The 10,948-nt window shown below is 45.6% G+C and overlaps 1 protein-coding gene and 1 long non-coding RNA gene across 5 annotated transcripts in view; one reads left to right on the top strand and one right to left on the bottom strand.

The window, feature by feature from the left end:
• Positions 1 to 223: 223 nt before the first annotated feature.
• The window catches only part of DLG5 (discs large MAGUK scaffold protein 5), a 215,643-nt gene continuing 204,918 nt past the window's right edge, over positions 224 to 10,948 (top strand). The window contains exon 1 of one of the 3 annotated variants that reach the window (XM_056531348.1): positions 224 to 1,169. In XM_056531348.1, coding sequence (XP_056387323.1) covers positions 872 to 1,169 — 298 coding nt within the window. In that variant the 5' untranslated portion in view covers positions 224 to 871. The remainder of the gene's footprint in view (positions 1,170 to 10,948) is intronic. The other 2 variants (XM_056531346.1, XM_056531347.1) reach the window with 2 other exon arrangements.
• The window catches only part of LOC130282744 (uncharacterized), a 147,127-nt gene continuing 145,257 nt past the window's right edge, over positions 9,079 to 10,948 (bottom strand). For both annotated transcript variants that reach the window (XR_008846515.1, XR_008846514.1), the window contains one exon: positions 9,079 to 9,365. This is a non-coding gene — a long non-coding RNA (uncharacterized LOC130282744). The remainder of the gene's footprint in view (positions 9,366 to 10,948) is intronic.

The raw sequence follows: 10,948 nt of genomic DNA, 5'->3' as shown, positions 1-10,948 counted from the left end.
TGCGACTATTTGATAAATAGGTCGCACGTAAACAATTGTAAGTTAAAACAAATTGTCATATAAAAGCCATACATTTAAAAAGAATGGTACATGGAATTATCTACATTATATAAAAAGTTTTTGTTGACAACATGTACCCTTTAAGTCCTCCTGACGTTATCTTCAGAGAGAACTATATTAGTTAAACTTTTCCGCCTCCTCCCGCACTTGTGCCCCGACCGCAGTGTGAGAACGATGGTTTCATTGTTATCCAGAAAAGTAACACTATAAAGGTAGAGGCGAGACGTGACCTAGCATTGTATCCAGAGATAGGGAGAAGGGGAGGGACTGAGGGGAAGAGGAGGAAGCCCCAGAGACACACAGAGGAGGGCACACGGAGCGCAGCGCTGGGGGAGAGCTCCCTCTTAAAGCGGCACATTGTTACTGCCAGTGGGAGACGGGCGAGGGCACCGAGTTGTGGGGCAGCAAAGTTCCGAGAAGAAGAAGCCGCATCAGCCCCCTGTGATTGTTCAGTCATGTAGCAGGAAACAGAGGCTGCCTGTCTGCCGGAGGAGGAGGAGGGGGAGGAGGGAGCACTTTCTTCTTCTTCTCGCCGTTGCTGACTGGGAACAGTTTGCAGGGAAGGAGGGAGAGGAGCAGTGATAAGGTTATGAGGTGAGGCTCAGCATGCAGCCCCGCAGCCCTCCCCGGCCCAGCAATATGGCTGCTGCTGCTTGCAGGCTGTGTGCAGGCAGAGGGTGCATGAGGGCAGGATTGTGCTCCGCTCCTGTGCAGGCGGCAAGCCGGAGCTTCCTGCTGGGCCTGTAACTCCACACAGGGGGAAAAAAGCTCAGAGACTTCGACGAGAGGAGGGAGCTTGTGACGAGTCGGGATGGAGCCCAAGCACAGGGAACTACTCCAGCAGTGCCACAAGAACCTGGTGGAGTCCGTCAGCGATGCCGACAGGTTGCTGAACCTCCTGGAGGAGTCCGGCACCCTCACCCTAAGGGACAGGCAGGAGCTGGACAACAGCTGCTCCACACCGCACGATAAAGTGGACCTCCTGCTCAAGATGCTTCTGGTCAAAGAGAAGGACCACTTCCAGGACCTGAGGGTGGCCCTGGAGAAGACTGAGCCCCATCTACTGCCCATCCTCTACTTGAATGGCTTAGGAAGTGGAGACACTGCAGGTGAGATACAGACTTCCTGTCATAGTTGGCATAAGATATATAGATGGAATAGAATATATATATATATATATATATATATATATATATATATACACTTTCTGATCTCTCAATGTAAATATTACTTTGTGAACACACTTAGTCACCCCCCTAGAACAGTGTTTCCCAACCAAGGTGCCTCCAGCTGTTTCAAAACTACAACTCCCAGCCAGTCCGGGCATGCTGGGAGTTGTAGTTTTGCAACAGCTGGAGGCACCCTGGTTGGGAAACACTACCCTAGAACACGGTTAGGGTGGGTTCACACCACGATTTTCCTATACAGTTTTTGGATACGTTTTTGGTCCAGGTGAAAAACCGTATTAACCTGTATACGTTTTTTTTTTTTTTTTTTTTTCTTAAACATGGGAGTCAATGGGAACCGTACAGACCTGTATGTGCATACGGTTCCATCCAGTTTTTACCATACAGTTTTTGACTTTGCACAGTCTTTTATTTCAAGTGAAACTTTATTCATAATGGAGTGAAATGTTCAAAACGTATACGTTTTTTCTTAAAAACGGATGCAATCGGACATAATTTTTCAAACCGTATACGGTTTTCAATCGTATACAGATAAAACTTTGTACACATGTTTTGAGGAATCCGTTTTTTTTAAATCAAAAACCTGATAAAAAAAAAACTGTATTGCAAAAACGTGGTGTGAACCCACCCTTAGGCTGGGTTCACACCATGTTTTTGCAATACAGTTCCCGTATTAGGTTTTTGATAAAAAATAAAAATAAATCCTCAAAACCTGACTAAACTGTATCAAAACGTGTGTGCACATTTTTATCTGTATACGGTTTGAAATATGATGTCCGTTGCATCCGTTTTTTTTAAGAAAAAAAACCTATACGTTTTTGAACTCTTCACTCCCATATGAATAAAGTTTCACTTCTTTGATTGAAATTCCAAGAAAATAAACTGTGGAAAGTAAAAAACCGTATATGGAAAACTGGATGGAACCATACGCACATACGGTTCTTTATGGTTCCCATTGACTCCCGTGTTAAAAAAAAAAAATTTAAGTATGCGGTTTAATACAGTTTTTCACCCGGGCCAAAAACCATAGTTAAAAGGAAAAAAAGTATGGTTTGAAAAACGGAGACAACCGTAGACATTATGGTTTTGAATGGGAAATCTATGGGTACGGTTTTCTGTACTGTTGCATACTTTTTTTTAAATTTTTTTTTTATATGAAACCGTATGCCGAAACCGTATAGTAAAATCGTGGTGCTAACCCACCCTTACCCAACCTGTGGCTCTTCCGCTGTTGCAAAACTGCAACTTCCATTATGCTAGAGAGCCATAGGTTGGGGAATACTGCTAGAGTTTTTCCTGTTCCTCCAAAATATAAACAAGCCTTCCTTCTCCTTCTCCTCCTTCTTCTTCTTCTACTACTTCTTTGGGCTTGTTCACACCATGATTCTGCCTTAGGCCCCTTTCACACTATAAAATTCATCCGTTTTTAAAGATCCATTTAATGTTCCATTATGAAAACCCTTTAAAATCGGCCGTTAAACAGCAGTTACAAAATCCCATTATAGTCTATGGGATTTTTACATTATCCGTTTTAACCCGTCATAGCCCGTTATTAATAATGGACGTTATTTTGTGACGGAAGAAAGTAACGGGAGAAATAGTGCATGCACTATTTCTTCCGTTCTGTCTCACGTCACAAAATGTCCATTATTAATAACGGGCTATGACGGGTTAAAACGGATAATGTAAAAATCCCATAGACTATAATGGGATTTTGTAACGGCCGATTTTAAGGGTTTTCATAATGGAACATTAAACGGATCTTTAAAGCGGATGAATTTTATAGTGTGAGCACAACTAAGCTAACAACCTTTCACAATAGGATACCAATGCATAGAGGCACTGGCTGTATTGTCCTTTATGGCCAGAATGTAGTTGGCTAGTGAGTATGTTTTTGGGTCATTTTCTGCACGTAAATGTGTTTGGTTACGGACTGAGTACAAACATGTATACGTGCGGGAAAATACCCACTTAGTTACTAGCTGACTGTTTGGCCTATTGAAGTCAATTGGTCCTGTAAGTGTCCATGCTTGTATCTGTCTACATACCATTTTGGCAAATATACATACATCATGGTGTGAACCCAATGTATTAGTATGCACGTAATTTGCTGCAGATTTTCTGGTGCTGGTTTCCCTACCTATTGACTTTGATGGGTGGGAAAATCTTCAGCAAAACACGCACGTGTGAACATACCTTTGGTTGAAACTGTTTCTTGGAAAGCTAGGTGATGATCATTGTGGTTGCCAAAAGTGCACTCTAAGGCTATGTTCACATGATGGAATTAACTTGTAGAATTCCACATTAGACATTCTGCAGGAGTCCCAGAGTCCCATTGATATTAATGTAATTTTTCTGCACTGTGCACACGGCAGAATTTATCGATTCTGGAGTCGGCAGAAAGAATAGCCATGTCTATTCTTTCTGCAGAGTCCGCACTTAAATGCATTGCCATCTATGCGTTTTCAAGCAGTCCTAGTTCCGGCATGCTTTGCGGGCGCTCCACTGCAGGTACAATTTTCCGTGCAGACATTGACCGTGTGAACATATCCTAAGTGGTTAAATACAATACAATGATTTTTCTGTTGCCTAGAGTTCTGTCTAGTTATGACTTCTCCACACACATAATATAGTCCTTGGGTTTAGCTGGCTTACATCGAATGTGTTTAAGGCTTTTCCCATGGAGAGTGGATAACTAGCTGGTATGCAGTGGGGTTTCAACCACTGGGATCTCCACAAATCCCTGAGAACAGACGACAATTGCACTGAACTTGACAATGTTTCGACACCCAATAGAGAATGGAGTACTGACCACTCATGCATTTGTTTGAAAGACAATTGTCCTCCGTTCCCTGGTTTGATGGGGGGGGGGGGGGTCCCCAAAGGTTGGACCTCAATCAATCAGTTAGATATCTTCTATCCTCTGCATATGGTAAAAACCCTTTAAGACTAGTTTTCCTATTTGCGTCATGGCTTATCTTTACAGTGGAAGCCGTGACACTTTACTGGATCGATCACACAGCAAACCCCCTTGACATATAATGGGATACGTTAGATGTCTGTCATTTTGAGGGCTAGAATATTGTGCTTACTATCAAAAAGGACGGGACTGCCAAATCTGATGCTGAACAACTGTGTGAACAGAGCTTAAATGGCCACTGTCACCAACCCCTTGGGTCTGTGAACACCAGGTCTGCGCTCATTGGCTGCCTGCCCCCGGCATGTACAGTCTGGAGGCAGAGCAGCAATGAATCTCAGTGCTGTGCTGATGCTCCAGGACTGTACATGTCCTGTACGGGAAAGTGAAGTCTTATTTCACTTACCCGTACTTTGTTTCGGTCCCGGGTTTCGGCAGTGAGCACGGCAGGTGGGCGATGCTCCTATACTCCTTCTCCCTGGATAACACTACACTGCTAAACAGGAGGAGGAGACCCCGGAGCAGCCTGCCATGCTATTGGCAGCTCATCCATGCGAGCTCGCGACAGGAGTGCAGCATAGATGAGGTGAGGGCGGAAGTCGGCGCCTAGCAGGCGTCGGTGACATCGCGCCTGCTGGGGAAGTCTGCCAGAGGTACACATATGAGCAGAAGATGAGCCATTTGTAAGGTAGAATTTATTTATTTTTTAAAGGCAGGGAGTGTGTTAGGGATAGATTAGGGATAGGAAAAAAATACAGATGGTGGGAGCTACTCTTTAAGACCTGTAATGACGCCCTTGGGGTATGTTCATATTGCGTAATGTGAACAGAATCTCAGCTCCCAGAATTGAGCAGAGATGCCATCTGGCTGCCTGCCTCTGCCAAAATACTTGGCGGTAGGACTGCGTGGCCCTGTGCCGTCACCATTGACTGCAATGCATGTTCTTTCTTTGTGTGGATCAAATTCAGCAGTGGAATTGTCCACCACTGAAATTCCTCACTGTGAGTGGGTCTTGTGGGACACCCATTCACACTGTGTAATTCTGCTCGCGAAATTGCGTGGGAATTGCCCATTGTGAATATGGAATATCTTGATAAAAATAAATGTATGACCCCGTATCAGCATGGATTTATGAGGGATCGGTCCTGTCAAACTAACCTGACCAGCTTTTATAAGGAGGTGAGCTCCAGACCGGACCAGGGGAAATTGCTGGATGTCATATATCTGGATTTTTCCAAAGCATTTGATACGGTTCCACATGAAAGGTTGGTGCATAAAATGAGAAGGTTTGGGCTGGGGGAGAATGTGTGCAAGTGGGTAAGTAACTGGCTCAGTGATAGGAAACAGAGGGTGGTTATTAATGGTACTTATTCTGATTGGGTGACTGTTACTAGTGGGGTACCACAGGGGTCCGTCTTGGGTCCTGTCCTATTTAACATATTCATTAATGACCTTGCAGAGGGGTTGAATTGTAAAGTAGCAATCTTTGCAGATCATGCTAAACTCTTTAAAGCATTAAACACAATAGAGGACAGTGCACTGTTACAAATGGATTTGGATAGGTTGGAGGTTTGGGCTGGGAAGTGGCAGATGAGGTTCAACACTGATAAATGTAAGGTAATGCACATGGGGAAGAAAAATCAGGGCTGGGATTATGTATTAAATGGGAGAATGCTTGGGACGACTGATATGGAAAAGGACTTAGGAGTCTAAGTTAACAGTAAATTTAGCTGTAGTGACCAGTGTCGGGCAGCTGCTGCCAAGGCAAATAAAATCATGGGGGGCAGTGCTGTTGTTACGCCGAGCGCTCCGGGTCCCCGCTCCTCCCCGGAGCGCTCGCAGCGTTCTCTCATTCACAGCGCCCCGGTCAGACCTGCTGACCGGGTGCGCTGCGATATTACTCCCAGCCGGGATGCGATTCGCGATGCGGGACGCGCCCGCTCGCGATGCGCATCTCGGCTCCCGTACCTGACCCGTTCCCCGTCTGTGTTGTCCCGGCGCGCGCGGCCCCGCTCCTTAGGGCGCGCCGGGTCTCTGCCATTTAAAGGGCCGCTGCGCCACTGATTGGCGCAGCAGGCCTAATCAGTATTCTCACCTGTGCACTCCCTATTTATACCTCACTTCCCCTGCACTCCCTCGCCGGATCTTGTTGCCATTGTGCCAGTGAAAGCGTTTCCCTGTGTGTTCCTAGCCTGTGTTCCAGACCTCCTGCCGTTGCCCCTGACTACGATCCTTGCTGCCTGCCCTGACCTTCTGCTACGTCCGACCTTGCTCTTGTCTACTCCCTTGTACCGCGCCTATCTTCAGCAGTCAGAGAGGTTGAGCCGTTGCTGGTGGATACGACCTGGTTGCTACCGCCGCTGCAAGACCATCCCGCTTTGCGGCGGGCTCTGGTGAATACCAGTAGCAACTTAGAACCGGTCCACCAGCACGGTCCACGCCAATCCCTCTCTGGCACAGAGGATCCACCTCCAGCCAGCCGAATCGTGACAGCTGTGGAGTCGGTAGATAAATGTTCCGACTCCTCTGTATTAATATGCGAATGTATTTTATACATTCCTTGAAGGAAAGAAAGGTAACATACCTGTCATTACCACAGGACTACTGGCTGGGAAGCCAACAGTTTACTGTATTGAACAGTTTGTGTGCTGATCTGCTGCTTAAGATAGGGCAGTGGGAGGATCAAGGAAGGGGCATTTATTATAAAACATGATTTCCCTAGTAGAATCCCATAGTCATGTTTAAAGGGGTACTCCGCCCCTAGACATCTTATCCCCGGGGTCCCTCTGCTGGCGACCCCCGGGATCGCCGCTGCGGCACCGCGCTTTCATTACTACACAGAGCGAGTTCGGGGGACGGATACAGAGCGATACAATAGACGGAGCAGCGTAATGGCATAGCTCCGCCCCTCGTGACATCACGGCCTGCCCCCTTAATGCAAGTCTATGGCAGGGGGCGCGAAGACCGCCACGCCCCCTTCCATAAGACTTGTATTGAGGGGGCTGGCCGCGACATCACGAGGGGCAGAGCCATGACGTAACGGTGCTCCAACCCCTGTATCGCCCGTCATTACGCACAGAGCTGCACAGAGATCGTGGGGGTCCCCAGCAGCGGGACCCCAGCGATCTGACATCTTATCCCCTATCCTTTTCGTTAGGGGATAAGATGTCTAGGTGCGGAGTACCCCTTTAAGCTAACAATCGAGTTTACAAGTTTTTATAGCCTTAGCTGAATGGCAGCAGTTTTTCCAATGGTTTACAGCTTCAGTCTTGAACTATTGACCCTCCATTCCCTTCACTTATACAAGTGTCTCTAGTCCTGCAAAAAACATATTTCCTTAACCCCTTATCAGTGAGAGGCTAGGTTACCCATGGGTTCCCTGTAACAGCAGAACACAACACTATGGAAAGTATAAATATTGCCGCTCCTAATTGTGCGTTGTGTGCCATATAGTAAAGCACATGAAAAGCATGCTTCTTCACGGTCACTTAACATGTTCGTTTTGCGGTTACGTGAGGCACTGCATGCATTGGTCTTTATTCTTACAGTAGAGAAGTCATTAAGTATAACTTTTTGTGAATTGGGACATTAAACTTTCTTTTTTTTTTTTCTTTTTCATCCCAATCTAAATTTAGGAGTCGGTGCATTGTTTGCTGACTCCTACTCCAGGTACCCAAAATTTCGTCCGACTCCACAGCCCTGAATAGGGGCATAGATGCCCACGACAAGGAAATAATTCTACAGCTGTACAAATCACTAGTCAGACCACACATAGAATACTGCGTACAGTACTGGGCAGCAGTGTACAAGAAAGATATAGTGGAGCTGGAGAGGGTTCAAAGACGGACAACCAGGGTAAGGCTGGGTTCACACTACAGTTTTTATTTACGGTTCCCGTATATGGCTGGGAGGAGGGGTGGGCGGGGCTTAATCGCGGCGCCCGAACTCAGCCGTATTCGGGAACCGTAGTTAAAGGTCTATGAGCCGACTGGAGTGATCCGCAGCCTCCGGTCGGCTGCTTTTTCGGCCGTATGCGGTTTCCCGACCGCAGGCAAAAACGTGGTCGACCACATTTTTGCCTGCGGTCAGAAAACCGCATACGGCCGAAAAAGCAGCCGACCGGAGGCTGCGGTTGACTCCAATCGGCTCATAGACATACATTAACTATGGTTCCCGAATACGGCTGAGTGCGGGCGCCGCGATTAAGCCCCGCCCACCCCTCCTCCCAGCTGTATACGGGAACCGTAAATACAAATCCTAGTGTGAACCCAGCCTAATATGGGGAATGGGAGGTCTACAGTACCCAGAAAGATTATCAGAATTAAGGTTATTTAGTTTAGAAAAAAGAAGGCTTAGGGGAGACCTAATAACTATGTATAAATATATCAGGGGACAGTACAGAGATCTCTCCCATGATCTATTTATACCCAGGACTGTATCTATAACAAGGGGGCATCCTCTACGTCTAGAGGAAAGAAGGTTCCTACACCAGCACAGACTGGGGTTCTTTACTGTAAGAGCAGCGGGACTGTGGCATTCTCTGCCTGAGGAGGTGGTCATGGGGAACTCTGTAATAGAGTTCAAAAAGGGAGTGGATGCATTTTTGGAGAGTAATAACATCACCGGTTATGTATACTAGATTTATAGCGACAGAACATTGATCCAGGGATTTATTCTGACTGCCATATTTGGAGTCGGGAAGGAATTTTTACCTCTAGTATGAGGGTTTTTTGCCTTCCTCTGGATCAACTCAATAGGGACTCATTAGGGATATAGGTTGAACTTGATGGACTCTGATACATAGTAACATATTTCATAAGGTTGAAAAAAGACCAAAGTTTTTGTTGCCCATAGAAACAGGAGTAAGGTTGGAAATTTAAAGCAAAAAAACTAAAACAGGTTTTGTGTGGATGATCATGTCAATAAAGTTTATTTGACAAGGTACAGGAAGTGCTGACACTGTATGATGTGTTCAGCTTCCAGGCCCTGATTCCAGCTGTACATAAACAACCACAAAGATAAGAGAGTATTATTTATCTAGTAGTGATAATGAGTTATATCCTGTAGTGTAGTCCAAGGATATCTTCACAATTCTGCGGGCTTAGAGCCTGATCTCCCAGTAGGCCTTGCGGACTCTGGCAATATGCACACTTGGTGTCGTCTTCTTCTTCTTCTTTCTTTTTCGGTCCATAGTTTCAGCCCTAAAAACAAGTAAAGAAAGTCAGTTTAAATGGCAGAAAATTTCAGCTTTTTTTTATTTTTTTAAATTCCTGCTCCTTTTTTTTAAAATATTTTTTCAAACATTTTCTCTGATGCAAACCCGTTACTATATATATCTCAATATAAATGATTTGCAGTTTTGGTGTAATTTAACCCCTTAAGGACCAGGCCCATTTTGGCCTTAAAGGGGTACTCCACCCCTAGACATGTTATCCCCTATCCAAAGGATAGGGGCTAAAATGTCTGATCGCGGGGGTCCTGCCACTGGGGACCCCCGCAATATAGCATGCGGCACCCACCTGCTTCTTGTCCGGAAGCGCTGGAGGGTAGGCCTTGCTGACGTCATGACTCCGCCCCTGTGTGATGTCTCGCTCCGCCCCCTCAATGCAAGTCTATGGGAGGGGGCGTAACGAACACACACACTGAGGCAGAACTCTGCATTTTATTGTCCTTTCTTGTGGGCTCATGTAACGCATAAGGCACATGTGAATATGGCTTATTTTCTACACTTTAGAGCTCAGCTGTTAGGAGTTTGTCTATAAACAAACGTGTTGACTGTTTCCAGTGTCAACCAGCAGGTTCTAATGTAGATTTATATAGTTAAAATGGTGTTTAACCCCTTAAGGACGCAGCCCTTTTTCACCTTAAGGACTGAGCCCTTTTTCGCAATTCTGACCACCGTCACTTTACGAATTAATAATGCGAAAAAGCTTTTACCGAATATTCTGATTCTGAGATTGTTTTTTCGTGACATATTCTACTTTATTTTGGTGGTAAATTTTTGGCGTTACTTGCATCCTTTTTTGGTGAAAAATCCCAAAATTTCATGAAAATTTTGAAAATTTACCATTTTCTAACTTTGAAGCTCTCTACTTGTAAGGAAAATGGCTATTCACAATACATTTTATTTTTCTTCACAAATACAATATGTCCACTTTATGTTGGCATCATAAAATGGACATATTTTTGCTTTTTGAAAAAAATTAGAGGGCTTCAAAGTAGAGCAGCAATTTTTAAAAATGTAATGAAAATTGCTAAATCTGAAGGGACAGATGTTACAGAACTACAACTCCCAGCATGCCTGGGCAGTCGAGGCATGCTGAGAGTTGTAGTTTGGCAACATCTGGAGGGCTACCGTTTGGGGACCACTGTAACAGTGGTCTCCAAACTGTGACCCTCCAGATGTTGCAAAACTACAACTCCCAGCATGCCCAGACCACCTTTGGCTGTCTGGGCATGCTGGGAATTGTAGTTTTGCAACATGTGCCGGGGTGCCTGCTGAATGATTTCAGCAGGCATCCGGCTCCGGCCCCCAACTGGCTAGCGGTGGGGATCGGATTTCCCACGGGCGTATGGATACGCCCTGTGTCCTGAAGAGGTTAAGGTAAACCTACACTTCTCAAAACCAGCACCTGATAAGACTTTAGTTACTCCACTTGTGTGTCCTGAATTACTTGGGTTTACTGTATATATCAGTGATTCCCAACAGGGTGCCTCCAGCTGTTGCAAAACTAACACTCCCAGCATGCCTGGACAGCCTTCTGCTGTCCGGGCATTCTGTGAG

This window comes from Hyla sarda, chromosome 7 (assembly GCF_029499605.1).
Source record: "Hyla sarda isolate aHylSar1 chromosome 7, aHylSar1.hap1, whole genome shotgun sequence".
In the NCBI taxonomy this organism is placed as follows: domain Eukaryota; kingdom Metazoa; phylum Chordata; class Amphibia; order Anura; family Hylidae; genus Hyla; species Hyla sarda.
This window is presented reverse-complemented; position numbering and strand designations above follow the sequence as displayed.